This window comes from Strix uralensis, chromosome 3, assembly GCF_047716275.1.
Source record: "Strix uralensis isolate ZFMK-TIS-50842 chromosome 3, bStrUra1, whole genome shotgun sequence".
Classification (NCBI taxonomy): Eukaryota; Metazoa; Chordata; class Aves; order Strigiformes; family Strigidae; genus Strix; species Strix uralensis.
In genome coordinates, this window is record NC_133974.1 from 109894553 (window position 1) to 109916809 (window position 22257).

A 22257-nucleotide genomic window follows, 5' to 3' on the forward strand; every position below is an offset into this window, starting at 1 on the left:
ATGCCTTTTCTGCCCTGCCTGAAAAAAAAGAAATTACCTGTGCCTTTAGGCAGGAGTATCTTTCAAAAACACACCCCACCTACCCAGCAGAACTACCAGGCCTTGCTGGAGATGTGCTTGAAGAAAAAATGCCTGTTCACAGATGACAGCTTCCCTGCTCACATCAGCTCTATTGGAACGGGAACGCTGCTAAAGAAACTACCCCGAAATTTGCAGTGGAAGAGGCCACATGTAAGTGACTTTCAGTGAATAATCTCATGTAAGAGGATGATTGTAGCTGGTAGCCAGCAAATAGTGTTAGCACTGGGCAGACTACTCTTAGACTTTAATTTAGATGTGCCTTAATGCATCTAGAGATCACACTTATTGTGTCAGCTGTCATTTTGGAAGCTGGGGTACATGGAGTTGAAGCATTTGTTGCCCAAAATCATAACCAGCCTTGTTCAGTTTATATTCAGTAACACTTGGAGCAGGCAGCGAGAGCAGGGAAAGGCAGTGGGGGGAGCCGGTGTCCTTGGAGCTCACAGCTCTGATGATCCCACTGTGATTCCATGATGACAGTTCTCATGGCGATGATCCCTCTCCCCACAATTCAAGATCTTGACCTTTCAGATTTCTGAGCTTTTAGAGAGTTCTTAGCCTTTGACCCCTCTCCCATGGACCACATACCGTTGTGATGTTGGAGTCTGCTACTTTTGCCGGCAGTGACAGGTGCCTTATCCTCCTACTGGGCTGTTTTTTTCCTGCTTAACTGTTTACTGTACTTAGAGCAGTCTTTTCCCAGCTCTCTCTCAAGGTTGAGCTTCTGCCACAACCAGTAACTGACTATCAGTCAGTGAGATGTTTTTAGTTCTGCGTCCTGTGTTTTCTACTTGTGCCCATATTTCCAAGGCCTTTGCTGGTATCCCATGCTTAAACTGAACATCACAATAAGAGATACCTGGTTTCAAGGGCTGGTCACAGAGCAAGTTCTCATAACAAATGGATAGATAACAAGTCCAGGAGGCCAGGCCAGAGCGCTGACACAGTTAGGTAAGGCCTGTTATTAGCAATGCAAGTTCTGTTCTTACTAAGCCACTGAGCAATGTACTGACAATCAGATCTTCCTGAAAGCAATATATAGAATTATCTGAGAATTTCAGTAGCACTGACTCCTTATGTTACCACGTCTGTAAGGGAATTCTGCCAGGTAATAGCAGATAGCATCTCCTATCTAAGTTATTTTTTAGCTGTCATATTTTGTCAGATTTAACCGATTACATAGAAGGGCTGAGTTTCTGCAGAACTCATGAAAATCACTGGGAAAGTAGAGGCACCTTTGCAAAGCCAGCAAGAGAGCTTGGGAACAGCAGCCCTCGTTCTCAAGAGTTTCATACATAATTCAGTCTCGCAGATGGTTTGAAGTCTCGCATCTGCAGGTGGAGGAAGAGTGCGGTCCTCAGGGGCCTGAGCTGGGTTGTGCCTGACACTGTGGCTGAGGCAGCTATATCAGCATAGAGGTATTTGGGAGGGAAAGGTCAACATGAGTCCTCTCCTCTACAAAGCCCTTCAGGTGTCCCTCCATCCCAGAGATATTGGAATGGACTTGAAACCTCCTCTGTCTCAGAGTCCACCGTTCTGCTGCTCTAAAACTGCCTTGTGAAGAAGGCTGCCATTTGCTCTGAATGCCAGACTTAGCCCAGCACAGGCTTTCTGAGGATGGATGCTGTGCATCCTTCAGTCCCTGTGCTGCAGAGGAAATGCTGAGATTCTGCCATTCAGCCTGCAGGCTTGTAGCTTGCTGCATTTCTGACTGATGGCCTGCAAACTGAACACCCAAATTCACCAAGGGTAGGGGTTGGGGTCTAATTACTGTAACGGCCTTCTGAGGGTTTGCTGTTTCTCTGATACTGCCTGAAGGGGAAGCCAACAGTGTGAAAATTAGCTAGAGCAATTTGTGGGTCATTAGAGTGAAACATAAGTTTGACACTTAGCTTATTAATTTGACCCCAGAGGCACTTGTGAGAGGAGAAAAATAGCAACATAATTTCTCTCTGAAAAATTATTCACAGACCCACTCATCACAGCAACAGGAACTTCTGTAGCAGCCATCAGTTAGTCTGTAGCTTGAATGTCATTCCAATCGTGGAGGTGTCAGCCGGGGTAGCTGAAAGTTTGAACAGTTATGCTCTGCCATTGTAACCTTTTTTGGCTGAAACCTGTCAGCAATTACAGAGGAGCAGGGCTGGCAGGCCTGAAGGGTTGTCTTCTCAGTGAGATGTTCGTGGAGACTCATGGTGATGAATCTGAGCACCGGTGGCTTATGTCAGATTCCAAATTCAATGTAGACCAAACACAAATGTGTGCCCAGGCTTGTGTCAGATTAGTCACAGCATATGGTAACACTAAAGCTATACCTGAACCAGAACAACGTCTGCTGGGTCAAAGGGATCCTAAGTATTTTGAAAGCTTTGAACAGGCAGAAGAAGTGTTTTGTGTCACATATCCATGAGGTTTTTACATCCTAGACTAAGGACTCGCTGTATTTCCCATTTTACGAGATTGCAGCTCTGAAGGCAGAAAGTCCTTGACATGAAGCTAAACCAGCTCATGTTATTGACTTCACTCTCTCCCTCTTTTCTTTTTGGTTGTCTGCTTCCCAGGCTTTGCACAGAAGTCCCGTATTTTATGCTGCAAACAGAAAACAACTTGATCTCTGCCAAGGATTGGTGGGTAAGGAAGCTCCTTTGTATAAATATCTAAGTATTCTTATACAAGATAACCTTTTGTGTGGAATTTTGACTGTATAAAACTTGGCATAGAAATAGAAGGTGTGCATATCCTTATCTCTTCACTTGACATGGTGTGGATGAAGCAATCATTAAGGTGGGATAGACTCAGTAAAAAACCTGGCAAGCTTCAAGGTGGGATTTGAGGGGTGAGAAGTGTCTCCACAAGCTGAAACCACTATTCTGTATTGCTTCTGTGCATGCTAGTGTTGCAATAAGAAGCGATCCTGTCCGCTTACTGGTCTGTAATGTTGCTGCTTGACAATTGAACAGAGACAACAGAAGAAGGAAAATCAGGCTTTTGCTATCTTTGTACCTAAGTCTTGTTGTGAGTGCATCCTATTCTCAGCTTTACAGTTAGAAAAATCATTTTTATGTCTGTGTTACCTAAAGTAAAAGGTTATATTGTAATCTGTAAAGCAGGAAGGGGCAGGACTAAATTAATTTTGAAGTGCTTTAAGCCCTTAAACACAAAGTCTGATAAGTACAGTCTTGCACGTGAGATCCATTGGAAATTATTTTTCTCTTCTGACAAGTTAATGTTTTCAAAGAAAAAGGGAAAAGTTTCTTTTAATAGTGTGCCTTTACAGAGAACAGATAAAAAACCATGCAATGTCAGTAAAAAATTGGAAATTTTCCATTTAGAGCTATTTCTTGCTAAATTTCTTATTTAACCAAACAGTATCCAAATGAAAAGATCATGAAAGAACAATTATAAACCAATGATGGTTTGGTTAAATAAAGCACATGTCTGGATCATCTCATTTTCTGTGTATGATTTGTTATAATTGTGAAGACATCAGCACAACAGCTCTTTTGCTAGGATCTTGGTGGTGTTCCTGAACTTGGCTGACAACTCTTGCTTCTCAGCCAACTGCATGTGTCCATTTGTCTTGGCGCAGAGAACTGCTGGTTCCTGGCGGCCCTGGAAGCCCTGACGTTTCACCAGGACATCTTGGCTGCAGTTGTGCCACAAAACCAGAGCTTTGAGAGGAAATACGCTGGCATTTTCCACTTCCGGGTACATCTGCTCCCCCAGAGTGCAGGAGGTCTTCAGAAATCCTCTGTCATGTTTTGTGTCACACCCTTAGATAATTTGTACGTGGTTCCTCTTGGCCAGGGGCAAGTGGCCAGAGAGTATCCCGGCCTGGCGAGTAGCCCATCACCCCTCCCACAAAGCAGTGTGGGCAGTGGATCAACTGCAAGCTACTCTGAGGATATACCTCTGCTTGGCCCTCCTCTCCAGCTGTGTCCTACCCACATTTTAATCCAGACAAAAGTCTTTCCCCATAGTGTCAACAGTCAGCAGGACTGCAGCACATTTGCTCCAACCTTCTACCCCTTTGCCCAGCTCTTGATGCAACTCTGCCTCCCTGCTGTTAGGAACTCCTTCCCCAGAAGCCCAGCTGTGCCTGATTTCCCTGTTTAATCCTCTTACACCTCATGCATGCTCTGTTTTCTCCTCTGGCAGGGTGGGGGAGAGGATTTGACTCTGTGGGTGTGTCAGTAGTCCCACTGACCCAAAGCAGCTCTCCCTCCAGGGCAGTTAATCTTGTGCCCACAGCTAAGCTATCTTGCCTTTCCTGTTGTTTCAAGGGGAGGTCCCTTTCAAGGGAAACATCAACTCATAACTCATTCCTTTCCCCTGACAGTTCTGGCACTTCGGTGAATGGGTTGACGTGGTGGTTGATGATCGTCTGCCGGTGAATGAGGCAGGAGAGCTGGTCTTTGTTTCCTCAGTCTATAAGAACGTATTCTGGGGAGCCCTTCTGGAGAAGGCGTATGCTAAGTAAGTGATTCACTGCAAGTTATGTAAATAGTCTCTCTAAAATATGCTGGTTGGTGCCTACGCAGTTTGTTCTTGTTTATAAATGCATCTCCTAGGCCTTGCCACTTTTGGAGTGTAGTAAATGGTTCTCATCTTTCTATTATTACACAGTAGAAGCTGCCACTGCAGTAGCTGTTATCAATCCAGGGCCTTGAGTTTAGATCCAAGGGTTTAGGAGTAAGTGTGAAAACAGACCTATCCTGGGGAGTTGTCCTCTAAGTGTTATCATTGTTTGGAGTGTATTGGCTAGGATGATGCCCTCCTTGCAAATACCACAGAGGAGCAGAAGGCCACAGATAGGGATTTTCAAAGGTGAATGATTTCTCATGCTTCCTTTGATGTATTATCAATATGAGAAACTTGCAATGAATTTCACTTTGGGGGTCTGCTGAAGAATCATACTTTGGTTTTGGTAGACGTTCCTGCTCTCGGGTCCCCCAGAGCTGAGGAGTTCAACAAGTCACATGGCACGATGAGAATACTGGCTTGTCTCCAGGGTGTTTTGTCTAGAGTGGTTTATCAGGACTAAGAAGAAAACAACAAGGCCTAACTGTTGGAGTTTGTTAATTTTGGGCTGAAATAATCTCTGCAGAGCAAGGAAAAATTCTAGTTGACAATGAGAAAAAGATCACAGCAAAGGAGAGAAAGTTCAGTTATTTTCATTTGGGGTTATCATTAGAACAGAAAGAGCGCAGAAAGTTGTTCAGCAGTGGTGAAGAAAATCATATTGGAGACTGAACTCTCAAGCACAACATGCCTCTCAAGGCACTGTACCAGTGTCTGGTGTTATATTCAGACAACACTTGCTAAGGCAGAGTTATCAAAGAAGTATGGGCATGTTCTCACTACTGTACAACAGGGGATGATAGTGAGGGAAGAGTCCCTTTCAGACTATGGCCAATATTGGAGGCAGTTTGCCAGATTTCTCTCTTCCTAAATGAGAAAGATTCCCCTAAAATAAACATGAGTTACAGCTTTCCTCAACCTATCATCTGTGACTATAACCCCAAGAATATATTGATGTCTTTTTTGCTAGACTCTATGGCTCCTATGAAGATCTGCAGATTGGGCAAGTTTCAGAAGCTTTGGTGGATTTTACAGGTGGTGTTAATATAAGGATCAAGCTTGCAGCAGCTCCTCCTGATCTGTGGGATATCCTGACAAGAGCAACCTACAGCAGATCTCTCATGGGCTGTCAGACACATTTAGGGGTGAGACTTGGAGTGACATCAAATGGCTTCACAGCTAGACCTGTTTCCCTCTGCTCAGCTAGTCATTGTGACTCAGAAAATATCAAAGCTGCTGCATGTGGCTTCTGTAGAAATCTCATTCTTAAAGTTTGCACATGGATTGATTCCCTGCAGCTCTCAGCTCCCTGTTGTGATGTTTAAGAACTGGTTCATCTGCTGGAGAACCTCTATTAAATAAGGACCTACTGCATTTTCTCATTTTTGTTAAATAAATTTTCCATTTTTGCAGGTGGTGCAGTGAGGCACAGAGACTCATGGAATAAACTTATAGCTAAGATAGAGACGTGTGTAGTTCAGAACATGAATTCAAGTCTTGGCTTCCAAGCCTGGTGCTAACACTTCAGCTGTTGGGAAACCCTACTGTTCTGAAAATCAAAACCTTACCTCCTGGACTTTTTAAAAGTGAGATGGTCTCTAGCCAAAGATCCACAATTTAGGAAGGGACCTTCCCAATCAACCTTCCAATTCCAAACGTACTGCAAAATATAGCTGTTAGGAGCTTAGACTCCTAGACTCCTAGAAATTCTCCATTTGCATTGAGAGTCATTGCTTACATGGGTACAGGTCTCTGGTACTGGTACAAGTCTGCTGTGTAAGTAGGGATAGAATAAAAGGTTTATTTTCCTTCTGTTTCTCTTCCTTGTACACAGTCAACAAAGGTCCTGAAGAATGGGCTTGTTGCTGGCCATGCCTACACAGTTACTGGTATTAGAAAGGTAAGACTAGCCCTAAAGTCCTGGGTCCAGGTTTGTTTGGATGTCAGCAATTTTTATTGCAGTCATAGGTTCATCCCTTAATCAGGGCAACTATGGTATCTCCTCCCCCAATGCTTTTCTCTTAGTCTAAGACTAAAAGAGACTGCGTGCTTTGTAAAAATTCACTTTCAAGTGTGTCCATTTTAGTATCACGACCTTGACATAAAGGACAATGGATATAGATCAGCATATTTCTAAGGGTGGGAATGATTCACAGCGCTCTGCTGAGAGCATCACCTACAAATGCATCTTAGCTGTTAAGGATGAAAGGACTGGCCTTTGGGGATGCTGGGACGATGTGCTGAAACCTACTTGGGGTGAAAAGCCTTCCTCTGAAGTCAGAGGAGAGGCCATAGAGAAGTAAAGATAATTGAATACAAGGGCCGAAACGTGAAAACCCCACTGATCTGCAGTGGATCCCACTGACCTGCAGAAGTATCACTGGCAGTTCCCTAAAGATATTTGTCTAGAGGTAAGGGACAGTAAAATAATAGGTCCCAAAGAGTGGGAGAAAGCTTGACCTTTCTCTTCCTGGACTGATGGATGACTATCTTGTTCAGCCACAAAAGGAGGTTGACAAGGGTGGCAAAGGGCTTTGTGGGGCTTTGGACATGTGATATAGATGTGGGTGAAAGCATGTTCAGTACGTCTAGCAAGAGATACTAGGAAAGCTGGAAGGGATACTGTGAGCGGCATGACGCATGCCTGTGTCTCCCACACACAGCAGGAGGGTTTTAGGTGTGGACTTTATCAGACACATGTCTGTCAGTCTGGCTCCTCTGGTGGGATGAAGAGCCAGGCAGGAGGAAAGGACTGAGTGAGCATGCGGAGCTGGTGTGAAGTCAGCCGTTCTGCTGTGTGCTGCCAACAAAGCCCCTAGTCAGCCTGGCTCCCTCTTCTCCCACCATGGCATCCCAATTCAGGTCACCCCATGGGCTGCCTTGTGCTGTGCCACTGCACTGGGCAGGACTTAGCTTTCACAGTAGTACAGTTCTGCCCCTACATAAGCACAAAATGAGCAGATGTTGGAAAGGAAGAGGAATTTACCATCAAGCCTCCGAATTAGGAATCTGTGAGGCCACTGGTTTCAGTTACAGAAGGTAAGATAAAGCATCTTAATCTCTTTGTGCTAGCATTCAGAGTTGCATGTTCATAGATTTTTATCATCATACTTGCTGGCATCTATGAGAACAAACAAAATCTTTGTTAGTATCTGACATAGTACAGTGATATAAACTGGATGAGAACTGCTGAGACCTTGGTAAGCACAGTGTTACTGTTTTCTGCAGGTGACCTGTCAATATGGACCAGAAAACCTAGTGAGACTGAGAAATCCATGGGGAAAAATTGAATGGAAAGGAGACTGGAGTGACAGGTGAGTTTAAAAAAAGGAAAGGTCTGATGCTGAGTGTGAGGAAAGGTTTCTTAGAGGAAACATGCTGCCATCTTCAGGCATGAATTAGTGCTGACAGCATCATTAAGATAATGATAGTTGCTTGCACAGCCCCTCTGGCGTCAAAGCAATGACTCAATAGATTTGTATTTCTCCAGCAGATAGTGCTCATGTGGTTGGGCTCACTTCACACATGCAGCTTCAGCAAGCTCAGTTCTGCTTTTCCATTCACTGAATGCCAGAGGAAACATAATATGAACATCAGACACTGACCATGTTGCTGTGATCTGGATGGCACGCGAAGTGACAGATAGCTGTGCAGGAGGCTCTAAACAAACAGCATGTTTCAGGGCACACAGCCCTTTATTACAGGAGGGACCGTGCAAAGTACTCCACAGGCTGCAAAGTGTTAGAGTTGGGTGGCTGTGAAGGAGTCCTCTGTCCTGGCTGGTTGGGGAAATGCAATTGGGTATGAGATCAGAGGAAGCAACTAGGGAGGCAAATGGGCCCCATATTTGCATCTGCCTGAGTTTTTTGATTGAGATCCATGAAAGACAGTGGTTTGCATTCTAGACCACAGGAAACCGTAGACTTGTGTCCTATTCCTCTTTGAAGCGGAGCATGTGCCTTCCTTCCAAGCTTCACTTCATTCCCTGCACAGACCCTGTTTGCTGAGGCTTGGGGGTAGGGAGGAGGAAAGAGCACAGGGAGGTGTTGAGAATGTGAGTGACTTTCACCTTGTCTGCAGAGCAGTAACTTCTCTGATGCGTGTCTATCACATAATGACAACATACCAGCTGCTCCTGTTGAAGAGCATAATGAGCAACATACTGTAGGCCTGCCTTTTAAATGACTCCCAGCTGCCTCTTGTGCTGTCCTAGTCATTCATTCATTATGCCAAACACTCTTCCTATTATGTCTCCTTTGACAGAAAATTAACCAACAAAACAGGTCTAGATTTTTATATTTTAAGTACTTGGAAGCTGTGTGTGCAAGTGAACGGACTGACTGATGGAGCATTTCTGGCTTCTGCTGGAGAAAACTGGAGCCTTTTAGCTACATCTCATAGGACCCAGAGTGCTTCTGGAGAGTCTCCCGTGGCTGAAGACATAGGGGGCCTGTGTTTAGTGGGGAGGAAATGTGGAGATATGTGGGGACAGGGATTTGGCATCTTTTTACACAGGAAAGCTATGTACTCTGCCTTGAATTTGAGGCCACATTTGGTTAGTCACCTCATGGTTTTGCCCTCAGCTCTTACAAATGGGAGCTGCTGAGCCCAAAGGAGAAGATTTTGCTGAGGAAAAAGAAGGAGGATGGAGAATTCTGGTAATGGCCCAGTCTCACCTCTCCCTCTCTGCCAGTATCTCTGGGGCTGAGTCTGGAGATGAAGCAGCACATTGTCACTTAGGTTGAGACATATGTGATCTGCTTTGTAACAGCCCATGCTTGCTTGCTCTCTCTGCTCCTCTGTTTGGTGATGTGAGAAGCAGTAGCCCTGCTGACACGGAAGAGATGTGCTGTTCTTCAAAGGGAGAAGCAGGACGCTGCCAGGTCTCCCAGGGCTGCTGGAGTCATGGGCAGTTCTCAAGAGCTGTTGTCCCACCTTTTATTTTTAAGATAGCTTTGGGAAGCTCTTGCTTGCTTTGTTTGTTCGTGGTTTCTCCATGGCTTCTGCCACGAGGTGGCAATGTTGTCGCCCGTGTTATTTCACTGCGGTTTAATCTCTGCTGCTATCCTTCGCTGAAATTTTAGTCGTGCATTTGCTACTGCTAGATGCTGCTGTTGGAGCAGACGCTCTCTTCTTTACTGCCTAATAAAATATGAGCATTACCATATGTAACACAGAATGCTGCAGCTTCGAAGTTCCCTGCTCCCTTTCCTTTTCTTTTTATAAGCCATATGGACTAAACTAAACTGCTGACAAGATGTCTCTTGGCACTCTTTTCCCAGGATGTCTCTGCGAGATTTTAAGATTCATTTTCTAGATCTGATGATCTGTAAATTAACTCCAGACCTGATGAGCCAGGAAGATGGGAAAAAGTGGATGTACTCCCTGAAGAGTGGGAGATGGGTTAAAGGAAGTACAGCAGGAGGAAGTCTGGGATTCTGTAATGGTGAGGGGTGCTCTTTTGCATGACTCTGGGGTAACATTGCTCTGCTGACTCAGTTACCAGCACCTTACACCTGTTAACACAAAATTGACAACAGAAACACGCTCTTCCTGCATAACCTGCCACACAAGCATCAGAAATAAGCAGCTGAAGAACTTTTGAGTAGCTTCTGCTACCACAGAAGCTGCATCACTTGCAAACATAGGACAATGGTCTGGTTATGTCGTGAAATAAGCTGCAGAATCCTAGGATCGGTTGCCAACACTGAGCTTCCTTGGGGCATTAAACCTGCCTGTTAAAATTTGCATCCTTAGCACTCCAGAGAGTGGTATTTTAAGTAAAGTGAATGGGAAATGCAGAGACTCAGCCGTTCTGGAAGCAGAGCAGTTGGGGTCTGAAGTCAGCTAGCTCATACACCAGAGGTGATGGAGCGATAGTGATACATTTATAAACAAAATGAGCTCTTAGTTGCAAGTGAGTGGAAATGTAGTTCCCTTGTTCCCGGGCCTTTGTCCTGTCTTACATAGTGGTTACACTGCTAAACTTGTAAACTGCACTGTAAGATCAAATCCCTGTGGGGTCTGGAGGTCCAGACAGCCTATGACCTATTCAGTCTGATGCCAGGCATCATGTGGGAAGCTGGCAACCCACTTTGTGATGGAAAATGACATCAAAATATTTTTCTTGTTTTGCTTAGGTACCTTCTGGATGAACCCTCAGTACTGGCTGAATGTTTTACCAGTTGAAGACAATAAGAAAAGCCTGATTTCATGCAATGTGGTTATATCCCTGATGCAGAAACACAGCAGCAAACACCGGAACCGAGCTCCTCACCTCTTCATTGGATTTTTACTCTACAAGGTGTGAAGAATTGCTTTGCCTTTCTTGCTTTCACCAAATAGGAGAACTTCCAGCCCCTGTAAATTGTAGAGCTTTGCAGACCAATAGTTTTGTTGTGTGCAGGGTGATCTGTGCTCTTTTCTCTTTGCCTGTGCCCAGTTTCCTCACATGCCAGGAAGTTCCAGCCTAGCACACGGTATGCTGTATGTCAGCCTGCAGAGCAGTGAGAAAAGCCTCTTGCTTCAGAGCACACTGGGTTTTATTTTGCCCTTTCTGAGAATATGTGCAAGAGCTGGGAGAGGGTGCTGGGAATCCCCTTATCTTGGGGCAGGGAGAGCGCTGCCCTCAGGTTATTTCCAACCATGGTAAAATTGTGCTTGAGAAGTATTCCTAGTATGATGTGGCAGCTGCCCATGTGTGAATACTGCTAGTTCCCTGTGTACCCAGGGGAAAGTGGATATCACTAGAAGGAGTGAGAGTATCCCCCCTCAATTCTCTGCTTATCTGAGTGCCTTCCAGAGCCACTCTTCTCCCTTGAACAGAGCCACAGCTCTTGTTGCTGCTGTGAGTTTGCACAGTTATGGAGAGATGGCTGTGAGGAAGGCTTTTCAGGTGGAGGGGCTGAGGTTTCTGAAGGCAAAGACCCCAGCTGGATGTATGTAGCTGCTTCTCATCAATGATATAGCTATCTTGTGTGAGACCCAGAGGTCCCTGACTGACAGATGCTCTGTTTCTTGTCTTCCTGCAGGTGGGCCTACAGGTGAGTCCCTTGTCACTGCTGCTGGCTGTTTGCTGAGGGACCTGGGCTGGTGCAGCTGTTATGACAACACTGAAGGTGTTGTGTTTGCCTTTGTTCCTTGGCTGACAGGTAGTAACTGTATTTGAGTTAAGTGAGGCACCCCAGTAAGTCACTATTAATGTAGAGCTATCCACTGACTCTTCTGAAAAGCAGCCATATCAGGAGGGCTCAGTGGTCTTAAAAAGGAGCATTAGTTGTTCAGCTTCTGACTGGGTCTTCAGAGGTATTAGAAGTGGCATCAGTGTTTACCTGATCAGCAGTTTGTCCCTGCTGCAGTTGTGGGATGGTGCCCCAGTTCTTGGCTGAGCCTAAGCTGGACTCACTGCAGTGCTCAGGGGAGTCAGAGCTACCTTTCTGCTGCCTCCCCGTCTTGGGGTGAGGTAGGAACAGAGTCTGTGTCCCATGCAAGTCGGGGGTCTCCAGGGATCTCAGGTTCCTTACTGGCTGGGGATGCTCTGGAGCTGATTCTACAGGTGTTTCCAGCTTCCTCAGGCCATCTGTATTTCTAGCATTCTCTTTAGACAGCAGTCTTTGGGACCTGAGGAAGGTCCCTGGAAGTGTAACCCTGATATAAGTCCCAATTTTGACCCTGACCTCAGGGGGCTATTTAAAATGGGGAAAGGTTTACCTCCTTTCATCTTGAAAGGGCATATCTTCCACTCTGTTACTGCTCAGAACACCTCTTAAATGAGAATCCCTTTGAATTTGGTCTAGCAAAGAAAAGTTTTGGTGTATGGTCAGGGCAGCACAACTGTGTTCCCAGTTACTGTATTTCCGGCATGGTAACCATGAGGTAAGATGCCACTCCTTCCTGACTTAAAGATTTTGGGCATTATCAGGGTTACAACTGAGTTAAACTTCCTGGTAGAGGAGGTCTGAGTGTGGCCCTAGCACACTGCTGTACCACATCCGAGGGAGAATGGTGGCAGACAGGACTTTAATTTCAGGTTTGTAGTGGTTGCCAAGATCAATACAGAGAGATGGCTGGCTGAGAGCATCTAAGGTATTAGAACTATGGTCAACAAAGTATTGACTGGAATATAAAAACTTTGGAATTTAACAGAAGGGTCATAAGGAGGAGTAACCCTGAACCCTTCAGGAGAAAGATTGCTCTATTAGTAAGAAAAATACTGGCAAAGGAAGAAGAATAGCATCTTCCCTATGAGGCTGCAGAGTAAAACAGCTGAATGTTTTGAGGAACAGCCAAGATCAGAAGGTGGCAGTGATTTTAGCTAGCAGGATTATTTATTTGGCCTGTGTACCGGACACTCAGTGGCATTAAAAATTAGTTCAGTGTTGCCTGGGTCAACACTTTATCCATCCTCCTATTGCAGGAAGTGCCTCCAGAGCAAAACATCTGTAAGAGCCAAGAGTGCCGGGCAGATCAAGGACACATGCATGGAGTCATGGCTAGGAATTATGTTGCTCCTGCAGTATGCTCAGATCACAGGTGCTCTGAAAAATCATCTGCAACCAGATCCCTTGTGCAAAAAACAAGCTGGGGACAAAGTGCATGGTACCTGTGGGATAGGAGGGGTGTTCTGACTAGTGAAGAGCAGTCTCTAGAGCAGTCCTGCCTGAAGATATTTCTGCCACTATGGTAGTGACTTTTGCAGCAGCTGCTTTGACAGGAGCCACTTCTTCTCTCCAGTTCTTGCTTCTGTTCCTTGCAAGTGCTATTATACTGTTGATAAGGTTGCAGGAAGCCCTGTTTTTGTCATATTAGTATTGGGCAGGGGCAGTGCTTAGTGAAAATCACCATGTCCTGGGAGGAGACTGAGTCCTTTGGGCCCTGTTGTCTGCTTGTACTGTAAAAAAATCTGAGGTGTGAAGGCAGGCTGACTATATTATGCCTGTGAATTCTCCACAAGCCTTTTGTCTGTTTGTTCAGCTGGTGCAGAACACATTTCTCTTCTGTTTCTTCCCTTAACAGTACCAAGAAAGCAACAGAAAGCTGCCCCCAGCTTTCTTCACCCGACATCAGCCTGTGAACAAGCACCAGATCTTCCTTGATGAGCGGGAAGTGACTCATGACTTCCACCTGGAGCCTGGTGTCTATGTGATTGTCCCATCCACTCTGGAGCCTCAGCAAGAGTCTGAGTTCATCCTGCGGGTCTTCTCCAGGAAGCATGTTCTTCGGTGAGATGCTGCTTTGCTCTGAAAAAGCAGCACAATCTCTTTTGGAGAGGCTGGCTGTGGGTTTCCCTCACCTTAGGATTCTCAGTGGCTGAAGCACTGCTTTTGGCCTTATCCTTTCAAGAAGTGTTGAGCTAGGCCCCACAAGGGATTCTTGTAGCCTGCTCATATGTGAGACTGGAGAAGGACAACAATTTTTAACGCATCATCAGTTTGCCAGGAGACCCTGCTGGCGATACAAGATGGTTGTTTTGCAGAAATAGTGCTTCGGAGACTTCAAATGCTGGTAGCCCCTGGAGAGACGTATGGCCATGAGGGTTTCACTTACTGCAGCTGTAAGACTAGGGAAAAAAAACATATGCTGCAACAGTGGGTTGGGGCCCCATCTGGGGGTGGGGGATGCCACCTGTGTTGAGACAAACACACAACTCCTTAATGTGTCTGCTTTTTTGCATCTCCAGGGAAATGGGTGGGAACACCAGTTTCATCCTCTCTAAGGTGAGTGAATATGAGGGAAGTGGAAGGTCTGTGGTTCAGAATGTTGTGCTTTTCCTGTTGCTCTGCCCTATGGAGAGGCTGAGTGAGAACATGAGTGCTTGTGTTGCAGCACTTTTGAAAGGATAGCTTGGGTTTACAGGCAGAGTCCACTGGACTGTGTGGACAGATGCAGTCAAATGTGGGGGACGGGCAAATTTTTAGACATCTTTGTTAGTCACCTTTTCGCAAACTTTTAGTGATGCCATTTTACTTGCTCTGTAGCCTTTCATATTCATGGCTTTTTTGAGACTCCTGGCCCATTCTTGCCCTTCTCCCTGCTTCTTTCATGCCTTGAGAGTTTTGAAGACATCATGGGACCTGAGCAGTACTGTTCCCATGCAGCAGTCTATAGGTTATTTTCAAAATAACTGAGCTCAATGGCAGTGCATGCACATCTCCAACTTGTGCCAGGGAGTTTATAGCGTAATCTGTTTCCCTGGTGTAAACAGGGCATTCCTTCTTTCATCTCCTCTATTCTCCTATATAAAGGAGGACAGAGACCCTTCTCTCTCTTCTTGGCATGGAGTGATCCCCATCCTTTGTTGCTGCACAGCTTGGTGGGGGCGAAATGTTTCTCCCCAGAGTGTTATCTGAGCATTTCTTTCCAAGAAATAGCATTTCTATGAGGTGGAGAGCTATCTCAGCAGTGGGCTGTGTTAGTAATGTAGCATTGATTGCAGTGGTGGGGAGAAGGTGGAAGGGCAGGGGATGAGTGTGCTGTTCTGGGAAAACATCTTTAGTAACTGTCTCGGCGATGTTTTTCTTCCTTGTGTTAATGATTTTTTTTTTTTTTTTTTTAATATCTTAAAGGAAATTGTTGATAGGTATGAAGGCAAGATTTGGGAGGATTTCTTCACAAAGCATTTTGAACAGGTAAGTGTGTCCATGAGCTGCCAAACTCCTCCAGAGCTATTATGTAGCTCTGTAAAAGTAAAATCATGTGGATGTTCAAGGGAGGTCTGGGTGTGGAAGTGTGTAGAACAGGAGGTTGGACTGTGTGTACAGTGCTGATTCCATGCAGCAGATCTGACCACTGAGCTTAGCAGTATGTTGGCATTGAGATAGGTACACTTGTCTACACAACAGGGTGTGAATGCCTGGAACGTAACGCCACAGGACACTGTGGATGTGACAGTATCAACAGGCGCAAAAGATATTAGCAAAATAATGGCCAGCAGGTCCATAAACACATACTAAAGGACTAGGCAGGGATGTATCCTCTAAGATCCCTTTTCCAACAGCTAGGGGTGCCAGGGAAACAGGAGAACGGACTGCAGAAGCAGATCAGGCTCACGTGCTCTCTCTAAATGTTAATTCTTATTGCCTGTATTGGGGTCAAAGTGGTGGGCTGTGTGGATCTACCCTACCCTTTAAGGTGTTCTTACACATGTTGGGGAAACTTGCCTACTAGACAACACCCCCTGAAATATTGACACTTGTACATCCTTCATCACAGTTTGATGGCAGCTAAGTTGCTTTGAGAGGTGAAGTAGGTATCAGGTGTCCCATCACCTGCTTTTTTCACTAATTTTCCTAGTGAAATATGATCCTTATTGTGAAATATTCTTTCTAATGATCTCTCTCGCCTGATTTGGGATGGAGTTGACCTTCAGGGATCCCACTAAGGTGAGGGATGCAAGTGTTCCACCTTTCAGAAAAGGTGTCTGCCTTTATTTAGTACCATACCCTGTACTTGGCAAACACGATTTCACAAAACCACATTTGCACTCTTGATAGCAATATTTTGACAGAAGCTGTTGTTAAAAACAAGGAATGCTTTTACTTTTTGCAACTTGTTTAAGATTTTGAGAATGGTGTGGCTTTCAGATGTGCTAGAAATTGCCACTTATTGCGAGATGATGGTCTTTTGCTGTCAGGAGGTCCAAGTACGCACAGAGGTGAGCAGTACTGCCATTTCTTAATACGTTACCCTGGCATGCCTCAGTGATCTGAAACAGGCTTTTATTTTTGAAGAGTGACATTTGAAAAAAATCCTCCAAACAAACAAATGTCACAGTTTCTAAAAAACCTGCAAACTATATTATAACAAGGAGGAGGGCAAGTCTCTTCTTTGAAGAGTTTCAGGAGGAAGTATTCCAAAGTTTCTATCTTTTTTTGTTCATAAATGATAAAAGGGAAATATTTGAAGCAGGTCTCTTGACAGTGTGCTTGATGGGACAAATGGTACCAGGGCTGAAAGGCTAATGGTCTGGATTCTCACTCAGTGTAAATCTGCACTACCACATTGATCTGTTTGGAGCCCTGAGAACTTAGCCCAGAGCATACTGCAGCTCATGCAGACTGAGAATCTTGTCAAGTTCAAAGGGAGTCTTTTTTATTGATTTTCACATGGCTGGAGTGGGGCCAGAAAAGCAGAGAATGAAGATGGGACATGCTGGGAAAACAAAAGAGGGAGAAAAGTGATTTAATACTTTAAAAAAAAAAAAAAATTCTCTTCCATATCACAGAATCCTGAAATAAATGCTGTTCAGCTCCAGAGGATCCTGAATAATATATCTTGGAGAAGTAAGTGCTGAGAAATAATGTTTCTGTAAAATAAACCCTCTTAGAGAAAAGCCTCAGCTCCTGTATCTGTTTCTTGAATTCTGGGAAGAGAAACTGGCTTGAATCTGACTGAATTGACTCTTCTGACGCCATGTTAGATTTCCAGAGAGAAAGGATTTGCTGGGGTTTGAATTAGCATGGTAGGAATTTTATAAGTGAAGCTAATCTGGTTTGAATTTCAACAACTGAAAGAATGAGGGGAAAGAGCATGCATAGATATTGTGTGTGGATGCAGACTCTGAATTTAACCTCCAAACCCAGCTTGACCTCAACCTTGATTCTGAAACTGTATCTCATTTCACCCAGTGCCACTGCCACAGTCTTGGCAGTGCCACTGCTTGAAGGTGTAGAAAGTTAGCCTGGTCTGTAGGCAGTTATGCAGTGGAAGGGGGTCTTGTCTTTACCTTGATGTGCCTAGTTCATGCCTGCTATTCCTATTTACCCTTCCCTGCTATGCATGCATAGGGCTGTTCCTTGCTCTCTTTGTGTTTGGGAGACAGGATGGAGGTGCACGTGGCATGTGTGACTCATGCTCATGAGAACGAGGTGAGCCCAGAGGTTGTCTCTCTTGTGAGGATTGTAACATCCACTCTGCCAGTGGCAGTCCAGAGCACCCCACAAGCTCATAATTTGGTCCCTAGTTATAAATAACACTACCTGGACAGCAGCAAGGATTTGCAGTGGCTGTTTTCTCTGAACAACAGCAATGAAGTTACAGATACAATGATGAATCCAGTTTTCCTTCCCGGTTTCTTCACAGGTAATAACCAATGTGCAACACAGAAAATACACTGTCCAGTCATTATAGGCAACAAAGAACACAAAAGACTGGTGTGATGCGTTTTCTGTTTAAGCTGAATTTGACATTGCTCCCTTTTCTACAAAGGTGGACAAGGATAGCTCCTCTGCCTTTGCAAAGTGATCCAGCAGGCACTGTTTTACCTGTGAGAAGGCTATGTTGAGCAGAGTCTTTATTTTTCATAAGTGATCAATTTTAAAATACTAATTTAGAAACTTTGCAGTACTTGATTCATATTTACTAAACAAGGCTATTACAAGATTAAAACATCTTCAATTTCTGCAGAGAAGGGATTGGTGAGTTATGGTTCTGTCCCTTGCTCAATGGAAGTCTACAGTCAATCTATAATCATGATTTGTAGCCAGATTGGAGTCTGTTTCTGTTACTCTTCTTGTAACTTATGTATGAACCAGGTATGCTAAGCTTTGATGTAGCATCATGTTTTCAGTGATGCCTGTACTTTTAATTATATTAACAGAGCTGGCAGTGTCTCTGTGAAAGAGAGAGATGCTTAGCGCAAGGGTTTTAATTAATCTGCAGTGCTGCTCCCCAAAGCTCTTCAGGTCAAGTGACTTTGCTCAAGGTCAAGCAGTAAATTCTGTTTGGGATTACAGCTTTGGATGTCCTTTTCCTTCCATTTTCTCTAATAGCTGGAGATAGTGTACCATATTTCATTCCATATTACATGCCTGCAGGGAGCTCATATTGGATTTTCTGAGACTAGTAGAATCCATCCTGTTGCCTCATATTTTTATCATCATAAATGATACGTCTTCGCAAGTGGGTGTAAAGTTTCACAAAAGCTTTGGGGCCTGAGCCCTCTCAAGTGAGGGGGAATTTTGTGAGAGTCCATTTTTCTGAGAGATGTTCAATGACTCCTCAAAACAATCTTTTCTTTTTTTTTTTTTCCTCTCCAGATTTCCAGAGTTTTCACCTGAGTTTCAGTCTGGATGCTTGCCAGGGTATCTTGGCGCTCTTGGATGTATCCTTGGCATGAGTGATACTTCTGACTCATATAACACTTCACTGAAGCATTATTTCTTAGGGCAGGCGGGGTGTTACTGTGATTTCTTTACCACCAGGACATGGCCCTGCTTACTGAACTTCTCACCCTCCATAATAACAGTTCAGCTGTGACAGAATGGAATTGGTTTGGGAAAGGGTTGATTCCTGCTGCCTCTGAAATCAGCAGCCAGGTTTCCATTAACTTTAGTGGGAGGAGGATCAAGCCTATAGACAGGCTTGTGGGCTAAGAAATCATTATCCTCATATTATACTTGTGTGAATGTTAGAGTGGCTATGAGGTTTTGGTTTGTTTGGGTGTGTTTTTTTTTCTATGTAATGGGTGCTCTCTGTCGTGTAACTGAAATGTTCTGACCTTAATTCTCTCACTAAGCTGAATGCCTCGGGCACACTGAGTATTCAGGAATTCAGACTCCTGTGGAAAAGGCTGCTTTTCTATTTGGTATAACAGTAATTTCTGTGCTTCCTTGCAATAGCTTCCTGCTCACAATCCCTTTGGTGTTGTCTGTTGTTTTTTGAGGGGTTTGTTTTGCATAAAAATTTTTATTCTTGCCCCCCAGGAAGTTTTTCAGAAAAGAGACACTAGCAGATCAGGAAAGCTTGACCTTGTAGAACTGCATACAGCTGTACAGGAGACAGGTGAGCCCACAGCACATCTTGGCATGTCTCATCCGCTTCCTCATAAAGGCTGGAAAAAGCTCAGGGCTGGGAAGCATCTTGAGAATTGTAGGTAGAGCCCGGGAAGAGTGGAAAACATCAGAGGCTACATGGTTTTAGCTATCTCTGTTTCCCTCTTTAGCTGGGCAAACACATCTGAAAATTATTTTGCTGTGGGATGGGCTACTTAATCTTTGCTCCAGTATGGTCCAGTACTGATAGTTCTCTGAAACAGAAGTGTCTGTCTATTTTAGACCCAGTTTTTAAATCCCTTCCTGTTCATTGCTAATTTAATTTTAAAAGACTGTGTGGGATTGTGCGGATACATGCAGGAGGTCAGATCTAGCTCATATTAAATTGGTACCTCTGCTGAAGACGACAGCTCAGGGACTGAACCTGGAAGTGTGGGACTTGCACAGAGGCAATACTGGTGCCAGACTGCACTGATATAATGTCTGAAGTTTGATCTAGAAATGGAAGATGATACATATGGGTCCAAGTTCTGTTGTTGTTCCTGGGCTTTGAGTGGGGGCTGGTGCTCAGTCTTGTAGCTTCTTTTGCATGTTTACAGATTAAATATCACTCCTGTGTTTGGTGTGTGGTTCACCCAGTTCATCTGAGTCAGTGAAAACACAGTGAGAAACCCAGGAGGACCTCTGCTAAAGCAAAATAAAATCCCAGGCCATGAATAGAAAATACTATTATTCCTTGCAAATGCTGCTTGACATTGGGACTGATGCTTTCTGTATGAGCTTCCTCTGGATTTTCTTTTTCACCTCTTTTCCTACCCTCTTGTGGAGTATTGCTCTTAAACACAGCTTCTATTATTACCCTCATACACCATGAGCAAAGGATGCCCATGTGTATTTTATTCCATCTCTGACAGGACTGTGAGTATAGGGGATCATGTCTGAACCCTTATAAATTTGGAGGAGAGATGTCCATGTAGTGGTCTGTTTTGGGCTGGCTAATATTTGATTATCTTAGGGGAGGTTTGAAAAACTAAGCTATTGGAGAAGGGCTGCAGACCACTCAGATGTGCATGCTCACAGCTGTGTGCACACCAATAGCACATTCAGCTGTGTACAGCTGGGAGCTGCCATCTTATTGTTTTCTGTTTTTTTTTGTTTTTCCTCTTTTATGAAGGCATTTCGCTCAGCAATGAAGTCTGTAATTTGATGGCAATCAGATATGGTGACCCTGACTTAAAGATCAGCTTTGAGAGTTTTGTGTGCTTCATGCTTCGAGTGGAGATCATGGGAGGTGAGACTGGCATTACATGGCTGGCCAGGCAAGCTGGGCTGCCCAGCTAGGCCCTGGCCCTTCTGATGCTGCTCCAGGTGACAGTGGCAAGGTCAAAATTAGAAAGACTGGGTTTCTGAATAGACCAAGAATAATCAGTTTAAAGCAGGAACAGATATAGAGGAAATCATGCTCCCTCTCTTTACCTTTCCACCGTTTAGGTTGTATATATCAGAGTGATTTAGCTCCCTGCAGGTTTGTGCCAGTCTTCTGTAGGAGGAGCTAGGCAAATTACAGATGAAGACTGCTCATTTTCCAGGAAAAGCCTTGGAATATACCTTCCTTTGGTGGGACTGGAGTTGTGATGATGGGACAGCTGATACTCAGTCTGTGAGTTTGTGCTGTAGACACTTCGCAGATGTCTCAAAACTGTAGTGGGTGAGGTTGGGACTGCCTGCATTTCGAGGTTTGACAGTTGGATGGACAGACAGTAACATGCCTGACTTTATTCAGCTGCTCCCTGTGTCCCAGCCCCTGGGGATCTTCCAGTGGCAGAACAGAGAAGCCCACATGTGCTTGTGAATAGCCTGCAAGCTCTGCCTTTGAGGTTTTTCCTGAAACAGAGTGTCTTGGCTGTTGTTGATCTCTTGGCTATCAAGTTAATGCTCCTCATTTATTTCTTTCGCAGAGGCCTTTCGCAACTTAACACAAGATGGCAAAGGGATATATCTCCGGGAATCTGAGGTAAAGCCCGTTCCCTGATTGTCAAATGCAGGCTCCTTCATTGCAAGTGGCACTGCATGTTTTGTTCTGTAGCATTAAAAACGGTATCTTTACCTGATCACTTACAGAGTAGGTTAGAAACAACAAGGAGCTTCAGGCTTATTAAGTCTTCTGCTCTATTATGGCTTCTGCTCCTTCTGGCGACAGAAAATCTCCAATGCCCCATAATGCAGTTCATCTGTGAACATCGCAGAGATCTCACAGGGATGGATGAGTTCAATTCACTTTCTCTATTATTTTACAGTGGATGATGATGACACTGTATTCCTGAAGCAATGCTGTAGAGGAGGGGACAACCAGGCCTGTGCCAGAGTGAGGAAGGCTGCTTTGAATCAACTTTCTGTGCACACTGGACTCTCTGAACTCAGCCCTGCAATTTACCTCATATGAAAAGTCTTCCTCTCAAGCAGACTTGGTGAATTGAAGTTTTGCTAATTAATGTATTTCTTTTAAGTCCTATTTCACTCGGACAATCTTCTGAGAAAAGGCTGCTGGGTGCCAACCACTATGAGTGCAGTGTGACACCGTGGAGCATAGTGGCTGAGTTGCTGGGGTCACTTCCTTAATGCTGATGTTACACTATTGTTGTTATAGGATGGCATGCATTGTGGTGGTGCCCAGAGGCTGTGCTTGGCAATGGGGAAATGGCCCCTGCTCTGAGTGGCTTGTCATCTATTAGAGGAGATCCCAGTTCTGCAGCTGCTAGGCCCATGGTAGAGGACAGGAGTCTGTGTGCTTGTGGGGAAGGAGAGGTGGGGACTCTGAACAAAT

At 44.6% G+C, this 22257-nt stretch overlaps 1 protein-coding gene across 1 annotated transcript; it reads left to right on the forward strand.

Annotated features, from left to right (window-relative positions):
- CAPN14 (calpain 14) lies at positions 1–21757 on the forward strand. Its single transcript, XM_074864865.1, is given in 20 exon segments — positions 1–231; positions 2643–2712; positions 3671–3789; positions 4421–4557; positions 5633–5807; positions 6497–6562; positions 7891–7976; positions 9246–9320; positions 9945–10108; positions 10803–10978; positions 13678–13883; positions 14342–14378; positions 15228–15290; positions 16886–16943; positions 18699–18763; positions 19178–19246; positions 19365–19443; positions 20608–20724; positions 21392–21447; positions 21731–21757. Coding segments are annotated over 20 exon segments (2076 nt in total).
- The last annotated feature ends 500 nt before the right edge of the window (positions 21758–22257 follow it).